General features: G+C 38.2%; 2 protein-coding genes across 2 annotated transcripts; one reads left to right on the top strand and one right to left on the bottom strand.

The window, feature by feature from the left end:
• Positions 1 to 1,411: 1,411 nt before the first annotated feature.
• On the top strand, positions 1,412 to 2,374 carry LOC103556074 (olfactory receptor 1J21-like). Its single transcript, XM_008527989.2, has one exon. It carries the CDS (start codon positions 1,433 to 1,435, stop codon positions 2,372 to 2,374), a length of 942 nt encoding a protein of 313 aa, XP_008526211.1. The 5' UTR covers positions 1,412 to 1,432.
• A 14,590-nt stretch (positions 2,375 to 16,964) lies between these two features.
• Positions 16,965 to 17,906, bottom strand: LOC103556068 (olfactory receptor 1J1-like). The gene has a single exon (XM_008527977.2). The coding sequence runs from the start codon at positions 17,904 to 17,906 to the stop codon at positions 16,965 to 16,967; it is 942 nt and encodes a 313-aa protein (XP_008526199.2).
• Positions 17,907 to 21,321: the final 3,415 nt, after the last annotated feature.

Raw genomic sequence — 21,321 nt, forward strand, 5'->3', positions numbered from 1 at the left:
TTCCTAGGAGCTGCTTTGTGGTTATTATCATTATTCTTCCAAGTATGAACTCTCCTGTTGCCTGCTATCAATGAACAGCTCTTCCCTCAAGAGAAAGGTAACCAAGCAATTATTTCCTGCTTGTCTGTAATTTGGAGCTGGAGGTGGAGAGTTGCCCTCCCTTCCCCAACCCGTGCCAATCCTCTCCATGATTGGTAAAGTTGGAACCCATGTCCATTGCTTAGGAGTTATAAACAAGTGTGTGTACATATGTGTATCTTATTTGGTTTTGAATGGATAATTCTTCTCCCTGTTGCAATGCATGTTTGAGACCCTTAAAGACTCCACTCTCTTCATTGTATTCTGTGTCTTCTAGAGAGTAATGGAAGAACCTTTCCAGACCTGTAGCTGAGAGTATATATGCTCATCACTCAAGAGGCAATGTCAGAACAAGAGTAGAATTTATATTCAGTGGTGTGATTGCATGTGTTTATGTGTATTTGTGCGTGTGTGTGTGTGTCCAGTCTGTGCTACTGATCCATAACATGGCTCTACCACTCCTCACACCAGGGTATAACAGACTGCTCCATGTAGAATAATTTATCTCAAACTGATCCGCTATCTAATTTTTGAAAGGATAGGGAAAAACATGTTTTCTCTTGCTTATTCCTTACCCCCTATTAAGTCTTGTTGGTTTTTCCTCCAAATTTTATCCCAAACTGTAATTATCTTCATCTCTGCTGCCATGATCCAGATGTAAGCAGGTACTATTTTGTATACAAACTACAGCAATGGCATCCGGTTAAACTTCTGCTGACACTCTTGAATTGTTATAATTTGCTCTCTACCCAGTAGAGACAGAAAAAAAATTCATTCACTCCTTTCCTAAAACCTTCTCATGGGTGTTCTACTAGTCTGAGAATAGAGTCAAAATTTTCCATTATAGAGGAAAAAATCTTACATAATCTGGTTCCTAGATAATTCTCCAACCCCATAAATTTCCTATGCTGACCATGCTCCTGGATGCCGTAGTCCTGTCCTCTGCAAACAACTGGAATGCCCATTTTTATAACCTTCACACAGCAGGCTTTTATTATTCAGGACTCATTGTAAAGAACTCATAAGAACAGGCTTCCTCATCACCTTAGACTCTTGTAATTTAACAATGTCTATCAAAATCGTGAATGTATGTTTCCTCCAATTCTATTTCTAGGAATTTATCCTATATATCTATCTGTGCAAAATAGTATATGAACAGTGTTATTAATGTATGTTAGATCAGGTTTTTAATGGGGTTTTAGCATATTAGTGGGACAAAAAGAATGTGCTATTCAGGTTAAAATTCACATACTGACTAGTTCAAAACCGTGTTTCCATTATTTGATGGTCATAATGACTTCTCACTCTTGCACATTTCCATCTCTTTTTTTTATCTCCAGCAAAATAGAAGAACATGAGGAAGGATAATCAGAGCAGCGTGTCTCAATTCCTCCTCCTGGGGCTCCCCATCTGGATGAAGAATCAAGACATCTACTACACTCTTTTCTTGGTTATGTACCTGACCACAGTGCTGGGGAACTTGCTTATCATCCTGCTCATTAGGGTAGACTCTCACCTCCACACTCCCATGTACTTCTTCCTCAGCCACTTGGCCTTCTCTGATGTCTCTTTCTCATCTGTCACTGTCCCAAAGATGCTCATGAATATGCAGACACAGAGTCAGTCCATCTCATATGCTGGGTGCATTTCCCAGGTGTATTGTGTCTTGCTGTTTGGGGGTCTTGACAGCTTCCTTCTCACATCAATGGCCTATGACAGGTATGTGGCCATCTGTCACCCCCTCCACTATATCACCATCATGAATCAGAACCTGTGTTTCCTGCTAGTAACTGTATCCTGGGTCCTATCCTGTACCAGTGCCCTTTTGCACACCCTCCTCCTGGTCAGTCTATCTTTCTGTGGAGAAAACACTCTCCCCCACTTCTTTTGTGACCTCTCCACCTTACTTAAGCTGTCCAGCTCAGATACCACAGTCAATGAATGGGTTATCCTCACTGAAGGATCAGTGGCCACTACGCTGCCATTCATATGTATCCTGGTCTCCTATGGCCACATTGGTAGCACCATTCTTAGAGTTCCCTCCACCAAGGGAATCTACAAAGCCTTCTCCACATGCGGCTCTCACCTCTCTGTGGTATCTCTGTACTATGGAGCAATTATTGGACTGTACTTTTTCCCCTCATCCAATAATTCCAATGACAAGGATGTCATTGTGTCTCTATTGTACACTCTGGTCAGTCCCATGCTAAATCCCTTTATCTACAGTCTGAGGAATCGAGATATGAAAGGAGTGCTGGTAAATATACTCAGTAGAGGAAAATTTTCACCACGATGAGCATTATTTTTCCTATTAATTGAATATAAGTCCTGCTTCATCCTGCACATGCAACATGAGTATTCTTTCCTTTCTGACTAGCTCCTTTTTAGTGAATCTTGACGTGGCATTTTTTCTTCACTCTCTGTTTTGTCTTGCACTTAGTTTTCTTCTCTTTTTAGTTTTTGTTCAATTTAAGGAGTCATAGGAAAAGTTTATTAAAAACATACCTACACAACTATCTTTTCCTGAATGTTTTTTTTTCTTTTTCACATGATATCCCTTGTCCTACAAGCATTTAAAATTTTTATGCAGTTACAGCTTTCAGGCTTCTTATTTTACTTTTTTTATAGTTTACAAACTTTATGTAGCAAAGCTTTTCTTTTCTCAAGATAACAAAAATATTCCTTCTGGCAGTTTCATAATTTTATTTTCGTGTCTAATTTGTTTTGTAATACACTTGAAATTTATTCTTGTGAATGACATTAATTATATATTTAATTGTATTTTTGTGTCTAATTTCTTATCGATTGTCCAAATTGTGTTTCAGGTATGTTACAGAGTTGTGGTAATGTGGTATGTCACTTTTTTTCCTCTTATATTAAGTAGTCCTGGCCACAAACTGAAATGAGATGGCTTTCTGTACAAGACCAGGAAAATTGCCCAGGCAGGACTGGTACTGCCTGCAGGTGGTGAATGAACTCAAACTTGACTGTAGCCCTCTGTGTCCTAGGTTGGCCAATTGGGTGTGAAGCATGGTAGTGAGAGTAGAGATTTTAAAGGGGCTTTCCAAGTGATGATGTGAGTATGGGTGATCAGTCCAATTTGATAGGGGGTTAAACCTTTCAGAGCCTGGGACCAAGAATGCATAGGCAGAATATCTGGAAATTTAGGCAACCTGAATTGAACTCAGGCAGGACTTCAGTGTAGTTTAATCCAAATGTATCTGAATTTTTAAAAGATATTTCCCTGCCCTAAGTACATAAATATAACGCCCTATGTTTCCATCTGAAATGGTAAAGTTTTGTCTTCAGTCCTGAGGAATTGCCTCTGCTCAAGGCAAATGTAGCTAACTTCATTGCTATAAGCTGATACCTGTCACAAATTATTATTTATTTGATTTTACTAATTGGTATAAAGGAGGGAATTAGTATTAAAAGAGGCTTTGTAAGTTTCCCAGTGCCACTAAACTAGCGATGTTTAGTAGAGGTGGTGCTCAAACTACCATGTGTGTGTGGTCAAATCCTGAGTCCTTGGAATAATTTGAATATTTTTCAAAATTGAGCAATATTTTTTAGCTATTTTACTAAAAATTTTATTTAAACTTTAAAAAAATATTGAAATAGCAAACAAAGGAGCATATGTAACATATATACAGTTTAAATATACATGTATATATAGTATGCTGCTTGTGTGTATATACATATATATGTATGTGTTTGCATGTATGTGACGTCTAATTACACTTTAAAGAGTAATATTAAAAAAAATACTCATGTAACAGTCTCCAGGCTTAACTAGTAGAAAACTAACAATATTGTTCAGCCCCTTGTGTCTCCTCCTCAATTGTATCTTCCTCTTCTCTTGAAAATACCCAGAATCTTTAATATTTTCAAAATTTCTTTGCTTTTCTTTACAGTTTTAACAATTCTATTTTGATCCTTAAGTTTTGCCTGCTGTAGAACTGCATATAAATGGAATAATATGGCATTTATTCTTCTAGGTTCTGCTTTTGCTATCCAATACTGTCCTTGTGAAATTCATCCATGTTGCATAATATTCCACTCTTAGGCTGCTACAAACTTGTCTGTTCTATTTTCTATGGCTATTTTATTTGCTTTCAGCATTTTTCTACTACAAACAATGCTGCCACAAACCTTCCTGTACATTGTCTAGTGCATGTATGCAGGACATTCTGTGAGTTCTAGACCCAGAAGAAGAATTACGGGATTGTAGATATGTGTGTGTTCAACTTAACTATCGCTGCTAAGCTCTTCTCTAAAATAGATGTACCAAGAAGTCAAAGTGAAAAGTCTACACGTTGCATGATTTCAACAACATGACATTCTGGAGAAGGCAAACTATAGAGATAACAGAATGATCAGTGGTTACTGGGGGTTCAGCTTTGAGGGGGAGAAGGATAAGTAGGTAGAGCAAAGGGGATTTTTAACAAAGAGCAATGAAACTATTCTGTGTGATGCTGTAACAGTGGATACATGCCATCGTGTACTTGTCAAAAACTAAAAAAACCTGAGCAATATAAAGGAGTGAATTCTAATATCAACTATGTGCTTTAGTTAATAATATATCAATGTTAGTTTAATTGGAACAAATATACCACACAGAAGCAAGATGTTAATAATAGGGGAACTGGTTAGGGGTGAGGGAGAGGTATATGAACGCTTTCTGCTCAATTTTTCTGTAAACCTAAAACTGCTCTGAGAAATAAAATCTATTAAATTTTTGTTGCTGTTGCTGTTTTGGTGAGGAAGTTTTGGTGAGCTAACATCTATTGCCAACATTCCTCTTTTTGCTTGAAGAAGATTGTTGCTGAGCTAACGTCTGTGCCAATCTTCCTTTATTTTGTATGTGTGAGGCTGCAACAGCATGGCTTGTTGAGTGTTCTGTAGGTCTGCACCAGGGATCTGAACCCATGGACCCAAGACTGCTGAAGAAGAACTTGCAAACTTAATCACTGTACCACCAGGCCAGCCACTAAACAATCAATTTTTAAAAGTTTTACTAATTCAGAGAGATCTCATCAAGATGGCAGTGGAGGAAGCCTCTGAACTCACCTCCTCCCATGGACACAACCAGGTTACAACTATTTTTGGAAAAATTACCCTGGAGAGAAAACTTAAAACTAGATAAAAATAACCCACAACAAAGGATAGTCCTGAGTGAAGCAGAAGAGGCAGAAATTCCTCCTGGAGAGAAAAAAAGCCACCTTCATGAGTAGCGGAGCTCCACAGCTGGAGAGGCTGGAGTCACCCTAAGGTATGCAGCCCTCCCTGGAGAAGTGGGGACCTGAGTGGGGGCAGCTTACAATGGCAAGCATCCTTCAGACTCAGCACAACTGAGACGAGTGCCCTACTATCTGGCTTTGATGGCTATTAACTGCAATGGTGGCTACCACCAGAAAAGCCATCAGACAAACCCCCAAAAAACCCAGCTCTTAAAGGGCCCATACACAAATTCACCAGCCTCAGAGGCAACCTAAAATCACCAGAAAGAAGGCTGTACAGTCCTTTGGTGAAAGGAGTTTCAAGTGGTAGGCTCTGGGTGCATCTTGGTGAGAGGTGAGACCTCTCCAGAGACTGAGACATTGGTGGCGGCCATTGTTGTGACCTAGTATAGGCATGCCGACACAGAGACTGGCAGACACCATTGAAGTTCTTCCCCTGGCCTGTTAGCTCTTGGGTCTGACACATCCACTAGAGTGCAAATTTAATCCAGTCTAGCCACCTCAGGAAGCCCACCCTAGGGATCGGCCTCACTCAACAGCAAGCCTTCAGCCTATTTGTCACCCTGCATAGACTGGGTGCCTTGATCCTCTACAGGCAGTAAGTCCGCCTCTGTGGTGCAGGGCCTGTGTGAGGACCAGGTATGCTGTGGAGGGGGGGCATTGGTGGGAGGTGGGGGTCTCTGCAGTGGGGTAATGGGTTATGCTCCAGGGGGTCAGGAAATTGGCACAGGCCTGGACTGTGTTGACAAGGGTGTGTGGACCTGTGGGGGTGGGGCTTATCAGCAGCAGAAGACCGGGCTTTAAAAACAGCCATAAAGAGAATTGGCCTCACCTTCCAAAGCCTGAAACAATTGGGTGTTCCTGTGCCTAAGGCCCACCCCACTCAGCTGCAATCCTAAGAGAACTGACAACAGCCTTCCCGGCCTGAGGCCTACAGCAACTGTAAACCCCTGAAGCTAGCAACCAGCTACACAGGGTACCTATGCAATTAACAGGAAAACTGCAGCAGGAGTGTGCTCTTAGACCTTGTAGCCAATGGTGCTGAGGCTCCCCAAACCTGATTTATAAATAACTGGTCATGGGAAGGAAGGAGTAGACTCCTTGGGTACCTGCAGTAAGAGCAACACTGCCCCAGCAGAAAGACACAAGTAGTCCACACGGGGGTCACTCCTGGATCATTTGGACTGGTAATGAGATGGAAGCACACTGCCGACACTCAAAAGACACCTCTTACATAAGGCCACTTCTCCAAGATCAGGAGACATAGAGGACTCACCTAATACACAGATAAAAGCACAGAGAAAGAGGCTTAATGAGGGGACAAAGGAATACATTCCAAGCAAAGGAATGGGACAAAACCCAAGAAAAAGAACTAAATGAAACAGAAATAAGAAATCTACCTGACAAAGAGTTCACACAAAAACTCATAGGATGCTCACTGATATTGGGAGAAGACTGGGTGAATACAGTGAGAACAACAAAGAATTGGATAATATAAAAAAGAAGCAATCAGAAATGAAGAATACAATACTGGAAATGAAAAATTCACTAGAAGGACTCAATAGCAGAGTAGATGATACAGAAGAATGGATCAGTGGCCTGGAAGAAAGACTAGAGGAAATCACCCAAGATAAACAGATAAAAGAAACAAGAATTAAAGAGAATGAGAACAGTCTAAGGGAACTCTGGGACAATATCGAGCACACTAACATTCGTATTATAGGTGTCCCAGAAGGAGAAGAGAGAGAAAAAGGGACAGAGAATATATTGGAAGAAATAGTAGCTGAAAACTTTCCTAACCTAAGGAAGGAAACAGACGTCCAAGTACAGGAGACACAGCACCAAACAAGATGAACACCAAGAGGCCCACACCAAGGAACATTATAATTAAAACTTCCAAAATGAAAGATAAAGAGAGAATCCTAAAAGTGGTAAGAAAAAGGCAACAAGTGATGTACAAAGAAAAGCCAATAAAGCTATCAGCAGATTTCTCAGCTGAAACCCTACAGGCTAGAAGAAAGTGGCATGACATATTTACAGTGCAGAAAGGAAAAAACCTACGATGAAGAATTTTTCACCCAGCAAGGTTATCATTCAAAATGGAAGGAGAGATAAAGAGCTTCCCAGTCAAGCAAAAATTAAAGGAGTTTATCATCAAGAGACCAGTTCTACAGGAAATGCTGAAGGGACTTATTTAAGTGGGAAAGAGAAGAGCACAAATAAGGATAAGAAAATGATCAAACAAACAAACAAACAAACCCCAGGCAATATAATCACTGGTAAAGGCAAAAATACAGTAAAGGTAGCAGATCAACCACCTATAAAGATGATATATAGGTTAAAAGACAAAAATACTAGAATTACCTATTACAATGATAAGAGTGTAATGGATAGACACACACAAAACAACAGATTAGATATGATTTCAAAAACATAAAATGTGGGAGTAGGGGATTAAAAGATTAGAGCTTTCAGAAAAAGGTCAAGCTAAAGAGACTATCAACTTAATATAGATTGCTATATACATAGAATATTATATAGGAACTTCATGGTAATCACAAACCAGAAACTTATAATAAGTAAACAAATAAGTAAGAGGAAAGAAATCAAACATATTACTAAAGAAATCCATCAAACCACAAGGGAAGAGAGCAAGAGAAGAAGAAAAATACAGAGAAGAACTACTAAAACACCCAGAAAAAAAGTAACAAAATGGCAAGAAATGCATTTTTATCAATAGCTACTCTAAATGTCAACGGACAAAATGCTCCAATCAAAAGACATAGGGTGGCCGATTGGATAAGAAAACAAGACCCATATATGTGCTGCATACAAGAGACACACTTCAGACCTAAAAACACTAACAAACTGACAGTAAAAGGATGGAAAAAGATATTCCATGCAAATGGCAAAGAAAGAAAGCAGGGGTAGGAATACTTATATCAGACAAAATAGACTTTAAAACAAAAACTGTAAGAAGAGGCAAAGAAGGGAACCACATAATGATAAAGGGAACAAACCAACAAGAGGATATAGCACTTGTACATATCTATCCACCAACATAGGAGCATCTAAATATATAAGGCAATTATTAACAGACATGAAAGGAGAAATAGACAGTAAGACAACAATAGTAGGGGATTTTAACACCCCACTTACACTAATGGATAGGTCACCCACACAGAACATCAATAAGGAAATATTGGCCTTAAATGACACATTAGACCAGATGGACTTAGTAGATATATATATAGAACATTCCATCGAAAAACCGCAGAATACACATTCTTTTCAAATACACATGGAACATTCTCCAGGATTGATCACATATTAGGCCACAAAACAAGTCTCAATAAATTGAAGAAGATTGAAATAATACCAAGTATCTTTTCTGACCACAAAGGTATGAAACTAGAAATCAACTACAGGAAGGAAATTAGAGAAGCCACAAAAATGTGAAGATTAAACAAAATGCTAGTGAACAACGATTGGGTGAATGAAGAAATCAAAGGGGAAATCAAAAAATTCCTGGAAACCAATGAAAATGAAAATATGACCTGCCAAAATCTATGGGATACAGCAAAAGTGGTTCTAAGAGGGAAGTTCATAGCAATTCAGGCCTACCTCAACAAGCAAGGAAAATCCCAAGTAAACAACCTAACAGTGCGCCTAAAGGAACTGGAAAAAGAACAACAAAGAAAGCCCAAAATCAGGAGAAGGAAGGAAATAATAAAAATCAGAGCAGAAATAAATGAAATAGAGACAAAATTAGAAAAAATTAATGAAGCGAAGAGCTGACTTTTGGGAAAGATAAAATTGACAAACCCTTAGCTAGACTCGCCAAGAAAAAAAGAGGGAAGGCTCAAATAAATAAAATCAGAGATGAAACAAGAGAAATTACAACAGACACCTGAGAAATACAAAGGATTATAAGAGAACACTATGAAAAGCTATACACCAATAAATTGGATAATCTAGAAGAACAGGATAACTTCTGAGAATCATACAAACTTCCAAAACTGGATCAAAAAGACGTATAGTATTTGAATAGACCAATCACCACCAAGGAGATTGAAACAGTAACCAAAAAACTCCCAAAAAATGAAAGTCAAGGACCAGATGGCTTCCCTGGTGAATTCTACCAAACATTCAAAGAAGATTTAATACCCATACTTCTCAAACTGTTCCAAAAAAATGAAGAGGAGGGGAAGCTTCCTAACTCATTCTACAAAGCCAACTTTATCCTGATACCAAAATCAGACAAAGACAACACAAAAAAAGAAAATTACAGGCCAATATCACTGATGAGCATCGATGCAAAAATCCTTAACAAAATCCTAGCAAATTGAGTACAAAAATACATTAAAAAGATCATAGATCATGATCAAGTGGGTTTTATTCCAGGGATGCAGGGATAGTTCAACATCCAAAAATCTAACAATGTGATACACCACATTAACACAATAAAGAATAAAAATCATGTGATCATCTCAATAGATGCAGAGAAAGCATTTGACAAGATACAGCATCCATTTATGATAAAAACTCTAAATAAAATGGGTATAGAAGGAAAATACTTCAACATAATAAAGGTCATATATGACAAACCCACAGCAAATATCATTCTCAATGGAGGAAAACAGAAAGCTATCCTTCTAAACACAGGAAGCAGACTTAGATGCCCACTTTCATCACTTTCATTTAACATAGTATTGGAAGTCCTAGCCACAGCAATCAGGCAAGAAAAAGAAATAAAATGGATCCAAATTGGAAAAGCAGAAGTGAAACTGTCACTATTTGCAGAAGAAAACCCTGAAGAATTCATTATAAAACTTTTAGAAATAATAAATGAATACAGTCAAGTCGCAGGATACAAAATCAACATACAAAAATTTGTTGTGTTTCTATACACTAACAATGAAGTAGTATAAAGAGAAATGAAGAATACAATCCCATTTAAAATTGGAACAAACAGAATAAAATACCTAGGAACAAACTTAAAAGAGGTGAACGATCGGTATACCGAAATCTATAAAACATTGTTGAAAGAAATTGAAGACAAAAAGAAGTGGAAAGATATTCCATGCTCTTGTATTGGAAAAATTAACATACTTAAAATCTCCATACTCCCTAAAGCAATCTATAGATTCAATGCAATCTCTGTCAATGTTCCAACAACATTTTTCACAGAAATAGAACAAAGAATCCTAAAATTTATATGGAATAACAAAAGACCTCGAATATCCAAAGGAATCCTGAAGAAAAAGAAGTATCCCACTCCCTGATTTCAAAATATACTACAAAGCCATAGTAACCAAAACAGCATGGTACTGGCACAAAAAGAGACACACAGATCAATGGAACAGAATTGAAAGCCCAGAAATAAACCCACACATCGATGGACAGCTAATTTTTGACAAGGGAGCCAAGAGTATACAATGGAGAAAGAAGAGTCTCTTCAATAAATAGTGGTGGGAAAACTGGACAGCCACATGAAAAAGAATAAAAGTAGACCATTATCTTACATCATGCACAAAAATCAACTCAAAATGGATTAAAGACTTGAATGAAAGCCTGAAACCATGAAACTTCTAGAAGAAAACATAGGCAGTATGCTCTTTGACATCAATCTTAGCAGTATAGTTTCAAGTACCATATCTGACTGGGCAAGGGAAATAAAAGAAAAAATAAACAAGTGTGACTACATCAAACTAAAAAGCTTCTGCACAACAAAGGAAACCCTAAGAAAACGAAAAGACAACGTAACAATTGGGAGAAGATATTTGCAACCATATATCAGGTAAGGGGTTAATATCCAAAATATACAAAGAACTCATACATCTCAACAACAAAAAAGACAACAACCCAATTGAAAAATGGGCAAAAGATCTGAATAGAGATTGCTCCAAAGAAGATATATGGATTGTCAACAGGCACATGAAAAGATGTTCAACATCTTTAGCTATAAGAGAAATGCAAATCAACACTACAATGGGATATCATCTCACTCCTGTCAGAATAGATATAATTAGCAAGACAGGAAACAACAAGAGTTGGAGAGGATGTGGCGAGAAGGGAAGCCTCACACACTGCTAGCGGGAGTGCAAACTGGTGCAGCCACTCTGGAAAACAGTATGGAGTTTCCTCAGAAAATTAAGAAAAGATCTACCATATGATCCAGCTATTCCACTGCTGGGTATTTATCCAAAGAACTTGAAAACACAAAGGCATAAAGATACATGCCTATGTTCATCACAGCCTCGTTCACAATAGCCAAGACTCGGAAGCAACCTTGGTGCCCATGAAGGGGCGAATGGATAAAGAAGACATGGTATAAATACACAATGCAATACTTCTCAGCCATAAGAAATCATGAAATCCGGCCATTTGTGACAACATGGATGGATCTTGAGGATATTATGCTAAGTGAAATAAGTCAGAGGGAGAAAGTCAAATACCGTATGATCTCACTCATAAGTAGAAGATGAAAACAATGACAAACAAACACATAGCAACAGAGATTAGATTGGTGGTTACCAGAAGGGAAGGGCAGAGGGAGGAGGGAAAAAGGGGTGATTAGGCACGCATGTGTGGTGATGGATTATAATTAGTCTTTGGGTGGTGAACATGATGTAATCTACACGGAATTCAGAATATATTACGATGTACATGAAAAAAAGAAAAAGTGAAATATATATATGGAAAAAAATAAAGATAAGTAAATAAATGTAAAAAAAGTTTTACTAATTCAAATCTCCATCACCTGAGAACAAGAGTCCCTATTACTTTACTGCATCAACAACACTTGGTATTGACAGATTTCTTAATTTTTACAAATCTGGTCATAGAAAATTATATCTCGTTGTGGTTTTACTTTCTATTTCCCTGATTATTTATGAAATAGAGCATCTCAGCCTTTGCTTATTGGATATGTGTGGCGGAGGTGGTTGGCTGTTCACCAAAATTTCATGACCTCCTTCCCACATGTGAAGTTGTCACTAGGAGCCAGCTGCCACATTTTCTACTAATCTAGGTGTAGGTACATGGCAGCTTCTCCCAAATGGAAGAGAATGCATCTTATTTTCTGGTTAGAATTTTAAAGAAGAGTATGTGTCTTCTCCTCTATCATCTGGAAACGAATACCCTGCTGCCCTGAGAGACAAGTGAACCTGGTCCCTGAATCACCACATAGTGAAATGCTGTCAACCCACTAGAAGACCCACACTGGACCAGTAGAGCAGCCATCACTATCCTTACTGATTCAAAATTTTCTTTTGTGAAATACATGATTATTTCTTTTCTCTGCTTTTTTATTGGGTATTCTCTTTTTATTTATTATATTGTAAGACAGACTTCATATAATCTGGTAATAAATCCTTTGTCAGTTGTATACATTGCAAATGACTTCCATTATTGGAAGCTTATTACTTTTGTTTTTTTAAACTATCTATTAATGTCTTAATCTTAATGTGATTAAAGTTATTAATGCATTATTTTATGATGTGTGTTTTTGATTTTAACATTTTTTCTTGAGAAAGTCACCTTGAAAATGGCAACCATTCTGTTTATAGATAACAAGGAAGGGACGTGACATCAGGAAAAGTGCAGAGGCTGAGGAAGTGTGGACTGAGATTTCTCATCAGAGGGAGCATCTTGAGTTTGTATAAGTGGAAATACCCCAGTGGACTCCCCTCTAGCACAATTTTCTACAGATAACTTACCATTAGGTAGGTCTACTCTATACTCTTGCTCATAGGATATAGTTGTTTAGCAAAGTAACCTACAAGACTGATACAGTACTATAGCGTCAGTGTCAGAGTAAATGTCCTTTAAACTCAGAGATATTAATATCAATTCAACACACACATACATCTTATAATTAACAGCTCGTATGTGCAAGGCATTGTCCATCCAGAGTCTGGGGGAAGTTTTTGACCTTGGAAAATAGAAACCATTGAGTCTCTAGAGTGAAACTTGTGCCTCTGACCTAATTGACACTGTGTGATAAAAAGCTGAGATCGATGTTATAAGAATAGAATCATAGAATGTCAGTAGTATATGCTTTTGTAACAACTCAATGGGATCCAGTTTTCATAGCACTTTGAAAATTTCCATCCCCAATAGGGGATGTTCTGGCATTGGATGGTAAATCCTGTACTTTTCAGTGTGCTTTACATCAAATATATCTGAATTTTTAAAAAGAAAAAGAAAGGACTTCCTGTCTCATGTACATAAATTTAGTGTACTGTATTCTTATGTCAAACTTTAGAACTTTGCCTTCAGTCCTTTAACGTCCTTGAAATACATGGAATTGATTGTTTTTAATGGAGTGCAAAATAGAACTCATTTTAATGTTTCTTCTAATATGAATATGTAATATAAGATAATATATTATATTATATAATATGTAATATAATTACATTTTTAAAGATAATTAATTTTAAAGAGTTTATTTTTTCCCCAGTATTCTGCAATAGATGTCCTTGACCGAAAATCAAAGCATCAATTTTGTAATTTCATCTGTACTCCAAAAAATAGATGCAGATAAATCATAGGTGATCTTTAAGTGGAGTGTGTTAGTAAGAATTTGTTCGAGAGAGTAGAATAAAAGTGCTTGCCTATACAACTGCTACAAGAGCTGGGGAGCAGAGGTCAGGTAAACTGCTCCTGAAGATTAAAAAAGCTAACACCAAAGATTTCAGTCTAAAGAATAAAATAGATAGTTTCAAAAGGCTAATGAGTAGTAGCTGCAAATCTCAAGAATCACTGAAAAAGTCTCCCAATGACTCAATCTGTAGCATTAATGCAGGTGGCTCTTAGGAGCTCAATGGGAAACTACTGTGAATCTCACATTTGCCTATATTTCTGGTTGCAATAACCTTCAGAGAGGAATGGCTTCTTCTCCTCTGCCTGCTAAATCTCTCATGAGTTCCTGTCATGGGAAATCATTAAACATAAACAATACAGAAAAGAAAAATCCGGAAAATGTAATTTCCAGCTTCACAACTACAATGCAGTGGAAGCCTTAGAAGTGGGTGATGACAATGCTAAGTTAACAGCAGACTATCTAGTATGGGGCATAAGGACAAGAAAAGGGGATTGTGTAGGAGGCTGAGAGAGGGCCCACCTGCAAGTCCCAGGAACAAGATGAGGGATGCATGGGACAGAGCCACCCAAGTTGAGCACATTTTAGATCAGCTAACCTGCAGCTGGCCACAGAAGGATGAGTGAGAGGATCCAAGTCCAGAAAAACCACCATCCCAAGCTAGATCAGCCAAGCCCCAAGCTGGACTGGCCAAACTTCAACGAACCCTCAGATTCATAAGTAACATAAATGCTTATTGTTGAAGGCTGCTGAGAGTTGTGGTCATTTGTTATCCAGCATTTTTGTCGCAAGAGCTAACTGATACACAGGAGTATGAGAAAGCCCTTATGTCACAAGGGAAAGCCTAACATCAGTAGTATGGGAAAGTATATTCCTGTCCTGGAAGTGAGGAGGAAGGAGTACACCTTTTTTTAAACAATAATCCAGTTCACCACACTTAATACCTGGAATGTTGGAAAAGTACTTCTCAGGAGATGTAATATTTCCCTGCTATTCTTTCTAAATTTATTTAGTTGAAGACTGTTTTCCTCTTCCGCTGAAAAAAAAACTTTTAAGGATCCCATAAATTCTTTTCTAAGCCTTAGGTATTAGAAAGGGTAAAGATTACTTTCTATCACAAACACCGTCTCAATTCTGTAGTTAAATTTCCCTCTCCCTCATTAGATCTGGCCTCAGGCAAGCATCTGAGGTCCAGAAAGGAGTCATATGGTATATTATCTTTTTTTCCTTCATTTTTATCAAGTCTAATTGCAGTTGATAAACCCACTTTCTGGGGATGTAGCATGGAAAGAAGAATGATGATGAAGTGACAATAATATGCTTCTTTGGTTGTTACTGTATTACAAAGTTTTGACTTCTGTTGACCTGGATGATAGTTAAAACTGACTCATTCCCTTGTTATTACTTCCAGACCAAGGGATATTCAGAGACTTCCAGGCTGCCTTCCCACACATCCTCTGTGGTATAACTAAGTATATTTCTTCCTGTGAATGCTTCTCCTCATAGCCCCTGGTTTCGTGATGGTACATTCCCTATAGATCTCTTATCCTTTCTTTGAGTTTCCTAGACTTACCAATAGGTCTTCTTGGGAAGAATTGAAAATGGCTTCATACCACTTCTCTCTCACATAACCCACCTGTGGTCCACGGGAAACACTTTTGCTTTTATTGCCCCACCATGAAAAGATGTGAAAGTATTTCCCAAACATAATTTTATTCCATAATTCCAATTCTCTCTCTGTCCTTTCCCATTTCATCTTTCTTGTTGCTCTTGCTCTCGTAAAAGGAAAGGATATATATCAAACTCTCTAAATGATTATTTTGAAGCTTCTCCCACCAAGCTTCAAGAGAGGAGGAAAGTATCCCTCTCTCTTTCGGGAGGATTTGGGGTTCACTGTGCAGCTTTCTCAGATGAAACAAAACAAAACATCAGCTTACAAGAACCTCTCATCTCCAGGTCTTAGCACTTTTTTGATCCACGTCTAGGTTAAGAGGCTTAAGAGTTATGAAACTGCTTATTGAGGGTTCCTATAAATATTTTCATTTGGTATTTTACAACTCACTTTGGTATCTGCTGTCTATCAAATCTTGGTACCTCAACTGAAACTTCCAGTTTAACACCTTACACATGCTGCTTCCCCTTCCTGTGATCATCAGGAAAAGATAGAACTTTGTGTGTCTGGATAATGCTGATTTGTTAAGTCTCAGGTAAAGCAATACCTTCTCTGGGAAGCTTTTCATATCCTCTGACACTTGGCTAAGCTAATTATTCCCTCTCAGGACACAGTGTTCCATGTAAACAATTATGGTCCTTGGTTTTATCACTCAGGAATCAGGCAGTCAAGATTTAAATCTTCCTTTCACCAACTGTGATTTTAAGGCATTCTTCAGCTCTTTGAGCCTGAGTTTTCCCAACATATCTTTAGGGTTGTTGTCATGATTAAAGTAGATGATTTAATGCGTGTTAAACTCTTCAACTAGTACCGGAGACAATGGGAGTGACATTTATTTTGTTGCTGAATATCCGTACGTGTTTGAGGATAAAGGAAGTGTGGGATGCATTCATGAAGGACAAGAAAGCACTGTGTTAATTATCATATAAGGAGAGTAAAATTTAACATGTCCTCCCTGAAATTTCTAAAAGGGCTCAGGGTTCCTGGATACCTGGGTTCTGGGTGAAGAAGAAACTATATTGTCACCAAAATGGAAAATTCTTTAGAAATGGAGATGTGAAAGGCCAAATGCATTTTACAACAATTTAATATTTGAGGAAGGGCCAACCTTGATGGCTTCCATTTAATGATACCAGCCATTTTGACATAGAATCCTCAAAGTGTTGTACAATCCCCATTATCCAAGAAAAGAGCAAATTAAGTCCTGGAAAGCATATCCCCTTTTACTTCTCCCCCTAACAGGTGCAGGAATAATGTCAACAAAGATTTCTGAGTAACATCTGTGGAAGGAAGACAAGTGAAATATAGTTTCAATAATTTGTATTTACAGAAAAAAGATCATATGAGTATTTTAAAAGAAAAGTAAGTATCAGTTAGGAGAATATATTTTCTTATTCAAGAGTTTCCTCAAGGCCCCTTTCATGTCTTTATTTCTCAGGCTATAAATGAAGGGGTTCAACATGGGAGTGACCACTGTGTACATCAATGAAGCAATTATGTTATTGCCATTGGTGTTGTTGGATGAAGGGAGGAAATATAGACCAATAATTGCCCCATAGTAGAGAGTCACTACAGAGAGATGAGATCCACAAGTGGACAAGGCTTTGCAGATGCACTGGGTAGAGGGAACCCGGAGGATTGTGGCCCCAATACGTCCATAAGAAACCAAGATGCATAAGAATGGAACCATAATGGCAGTTAATCCCGCAGTAAAGATTAGCAATTGGTTGAGGGAAGTGTCTGAGCAGGACAATTTGAGTAGGGCAGCAAGGTCACAGAAGAAGTGAGGCACAGTGTGGTCAGCACAGAAGGACAGCCAGGCCAGGAGGAGGGTGTGCAAAAGAGCACAAGCACAAGCAATGAGCGAGGACCCAGCCACCAGCATGACACAAATGCTCTGACTCATGATGGTGGTATAATGGAGAGGATGACAGATGGCCACATACCTGTCATAAGCCATTGAAGTGATCAGGAAACTGTCCAAATCAGCAAAGAAGATGAAAAAATATGTCTGTGTAATGCATCCTGCATAGGGGATGGATTTGCGCTTAGTGTGCATGTTCATCAGCATCTTAGGGACGGTGACAGATGAGAAGGAGACATCAGTGAAGGCCAAGTGGCTGAGGAAGAAGTACATGGGGGTGTGGAGGTGAGAGTCCAGCCTGATGAGCAGGATGATGAGTAGATTCCCCAGTACTGTGGTCAGGTACGTGCCCAGGAACAGGGCAAAGAAAAAGCCCTGCTGCACTGGTGGGATAGGGAGCCCCAGGAGGAGGAACTCAGACACAGTGCTCTGGTTTTCCCTCCTCATATTGATATATCAGCTGGAGGGCACTGGTGGGGAAAGTTAAAGTGAAAAGGAATGTCTCTGGATAAAAAAATTATCATTGTGGCATAGCATAATAGAGATGTTCTTTTGATTTAGGTAATGTCTTTTCCATATTTTCTTACATTTGATGCATATTTTGCTGGATAAATGTAGAAAAAAATATAGCCACTTTCTTTCTCAATCTGGTCCCAGTCTCTGTAAATGATAATACTAACGGTGAATGTTATTAAACATTGTCCTGATTCGCTGTTCTAATAGCTTACATGTCATAACTGGTTCAACAGTCTTAAGTATATGAACCAGGTAGGTACTGTTATTATTTCCACTTTCCTATGGGATAGCTGAGGCAGACAGTCTCACAGTCACTGAGGTAAGAAGAGGAGAAGCTGGGATTTGGGACCCAAGCATTTTGACTCCACAATTTAGTCTCTGGAATCAAAATAAATTATTTGACAACAGAAATCTCATTGCCTTTTATAATTTTGTGTGTAATGAGCTGTTTAATTCTGTATCCTCTGCTTCTCTACACATACCATGATTATTTCTAATTTGTTCATTGGTTGTGGACCCAGAATCTATCACAGACAATGAACACACACACAATATAAATTTGTCTAACAAATAAAAGATGTCACATCCAATTACATTCATCATGGCAGCCTCTTTAAGAAACTTACATCAGGCTTTGTTCAAGACCCATGTTTAACCTTAATAATCATGGAACTTCATGTTATTTAGTTATCACATGGTATCACATTGAAAGAAGTACAATCTAAAAGCCAAACATAATTTTTAAAAGGAATTCTAAACTTCTGTTTGTCTCTAAAATAACCTGTAAGAGATTTATTTCCTAATCAAAATCAGTATTTATCAAACTATCTTTATATTTTTTAAAAGAGAAGATAAGGATTCACTATAACATAACAAAACTTGTTATAAAGCTATATGGATTACAACGAGTAGTGTGTTTTTTACAAAGATAAACCAATAAAACAGTAGAAGAAAACAGAGAGCCTAGAAACAGACACATTTTTAATGAGGACTTGGCCTCACCATCACTTTGTCAGCTGGATTCAGAAGGCAACCACGTACCAGTCCTGGTCCCTCCAACTCCAACTGAGGGAAAGGAAGAGTGTAATTATGAAACAACTTAATCCAGTAGGTGAAAATTCATGTCAAATGATAAGTTTCAGTGACTACAGTAAAGTAGCCACTGGCTCCCTTAATACCTGGAACCAGATATCAAATCAGAATATTCATCAGTGCTTTACCAATAGGTCTCCAAGAAACAGGTGAAAGATAGTTTGCTACTTAGTCTTAGAAGCAGGAGGCTTTCTGCCTGATGTCAGCACCTTGGATCCAATCCTGACCCCATAATCTTCATGGATTGTGGAAAATGAGTGATGGAGCACTCAATCTTTTTTTCTTGAGATTCTTCAGATTATCTGGGCCAGTTTTTCTTGGGGGTACATGCAGAACTATGGCTATGCAGTGTGATTTCTAGAACAGCATTGAGACTTCCATATGCCTACCCAAAACATTACCCTCAATAGGATCTGGCACCTGAAATTCCTTCAGCAAGAGAAAAAAGGCTTCAAGGTCCCAACTATAGATTAGGTTTAAAAGTAAAAATTCCTAGGAGAGAGAGCCCTCTGGCCAGAAGTCTCACTGAGATGGAACGGTTGGGAGCTGTTCATATTTGGGGACCAGTTTTGGACAGCAGAACAAGGGCACTGACCTCTTCAAACAAACTGAAGAGGGGAGAGGACTGCAGATTACAGGCAGAATTAAAGCAGAGGCTGCAGACACTGAGAACGAACTTACTGTCCTTCTAAAATGACTGCTAAAAGGCTAGAAATGGTCACTGTTCATAAAATCTAATTGAGCACCTAATTTTCAAAGACTGTGCTTTTCGAATATTATTCACTTCTTCCCACAACCTTTCAAGATAGACATCCTTATCCTCATTTTACAGAGGAGAACAAGGGGACTCAGTCATGAAACTTACCCAATGTTATAGCGCCAGTATATGGTGAACCTGGGATTTGATCCCATCTATCTGGTTCCAAAGACTATATTCTCTCCACTATGTTATATGCCTTCGTTAACTATATCCTCAAGTAAGACAGTACTTGCTGCCTGAGAGCACACAAGAATTTCAGGAAGTAAATCAGGAAGTTTGAGGATGAATGAAAATCTGTGGTTTCAGTATATGTGCCTGGATCATATTGTCAATAATAACGATAACAATAAAATTGTAATAACAATCATTCATTAATCATGTGTTTATTGTGTAATTAATATTGGTTAGTGCGATGACATATACCTTGTATCATATCACTCTAACAGGGTCAGAAAAAAGACATTATGCTCATTTAACCAGTTGGAAACTAGGGCTTAGAGAGTAGAAGTAATTTGCCCAAAATCGTTCAGCATGGAAATGATAGACACATTATTCAAACCCAGATTTGTCTGATTTCAAACCCATGTTCCTAACCACTATGCTATATTGCCTCTAGGAGATCAGAATTTGGTGAAAAAGTGACATCTGGATATATGTTCTTCATAAAAGTGAAAAAGAGGGAATCTAAGTTCCACAAAGCCTTTGGATGGATGTATTTCCTTAGTTCTTAATCAGATGGTCAGAAGTGAATAGAGAGACTAGGATACCAGCACCTGGGGTTACAAAGACAGCTTCTCATAAGGTGAATTTCTCAGGGCTCTGGGACAAAAGCACATTAGACCCTGGCCAATGTTTTTGATGGGCTACTTAATTTCTGTCAATAGGGGAAAGGTTAAGGAAACTATGGTACATACCCATTGGAAGTAATATTGTGTAGCCAGTGAAAGGAATTCATGAAAACTTATGACATAATTTTGAAGGAACGTAGTAGAAAATTATATACAGGCATATTTACAACTATTTGCAAAAACAATGCAGATTATATTATTATTAAACCTGGAATATTTTGCTCACAGCTTGAATGTATGCCAGATATTCAGTAAAACTGTGAAAGACATAACATTTTCCTAGAGAAGAAAGGCAAAACCCCAAGGAATTATAATTTTGTCCATCTACGTTATTTGAGACACTATAATAAATTTATAAAAGTCCTTGCTGCAAGTATAATCATCTGCAATATTTTGTAGCAGACCTTTCACACACACACACATACTCGCACATACAGCACACTTATTGCTGAGGTAAGTCTATAAGCACTACCCTTACCTAGCTCAGGGGTGATAAATTCAAGTACTCTCAGCTCCAGGGTATGAACTAATTTTTCATTAGATCTGGGATGGGGGAAAAAGTCACAGTCTCAACCCTGAAGCGAGGAGGAGATACACTCACTCTTTTTCAGCAGATCCAAGCAACAACAAAGGTATTCATATTTAC

Source organism: Equus przewalskii, chromosome 26, assembly GCF_037783145.1.
Source record: "Equus przewalskii isolate Varuska chromosome 26, EquPr2, whole genome shotgun sequence".
Lineage (NCBI taxonomy): Eukaryota > Metazoa > Chordata > Mammalia > Perissodactyla > Equidae > Equus > Equus przewalskii.

What these genes read in the sequence shown, in the direction of transcription:
- LOC103556068 (XM_008527977.2), bottom strand. Translation starts at nt 17,906, where the DNA reads ATGAGGAGGGAAAACCAGAGCACTGTGTCTGAGTTCCTCCTCCTGGGG.
- LOC103556074 (XM_008527989.2), top strand. Translation starts at nt 1,433, where the DNA reads ATGAGGAAGGATAATCAGAGCAGCGTGTCTCAATTCCTCCTCCTGGGG.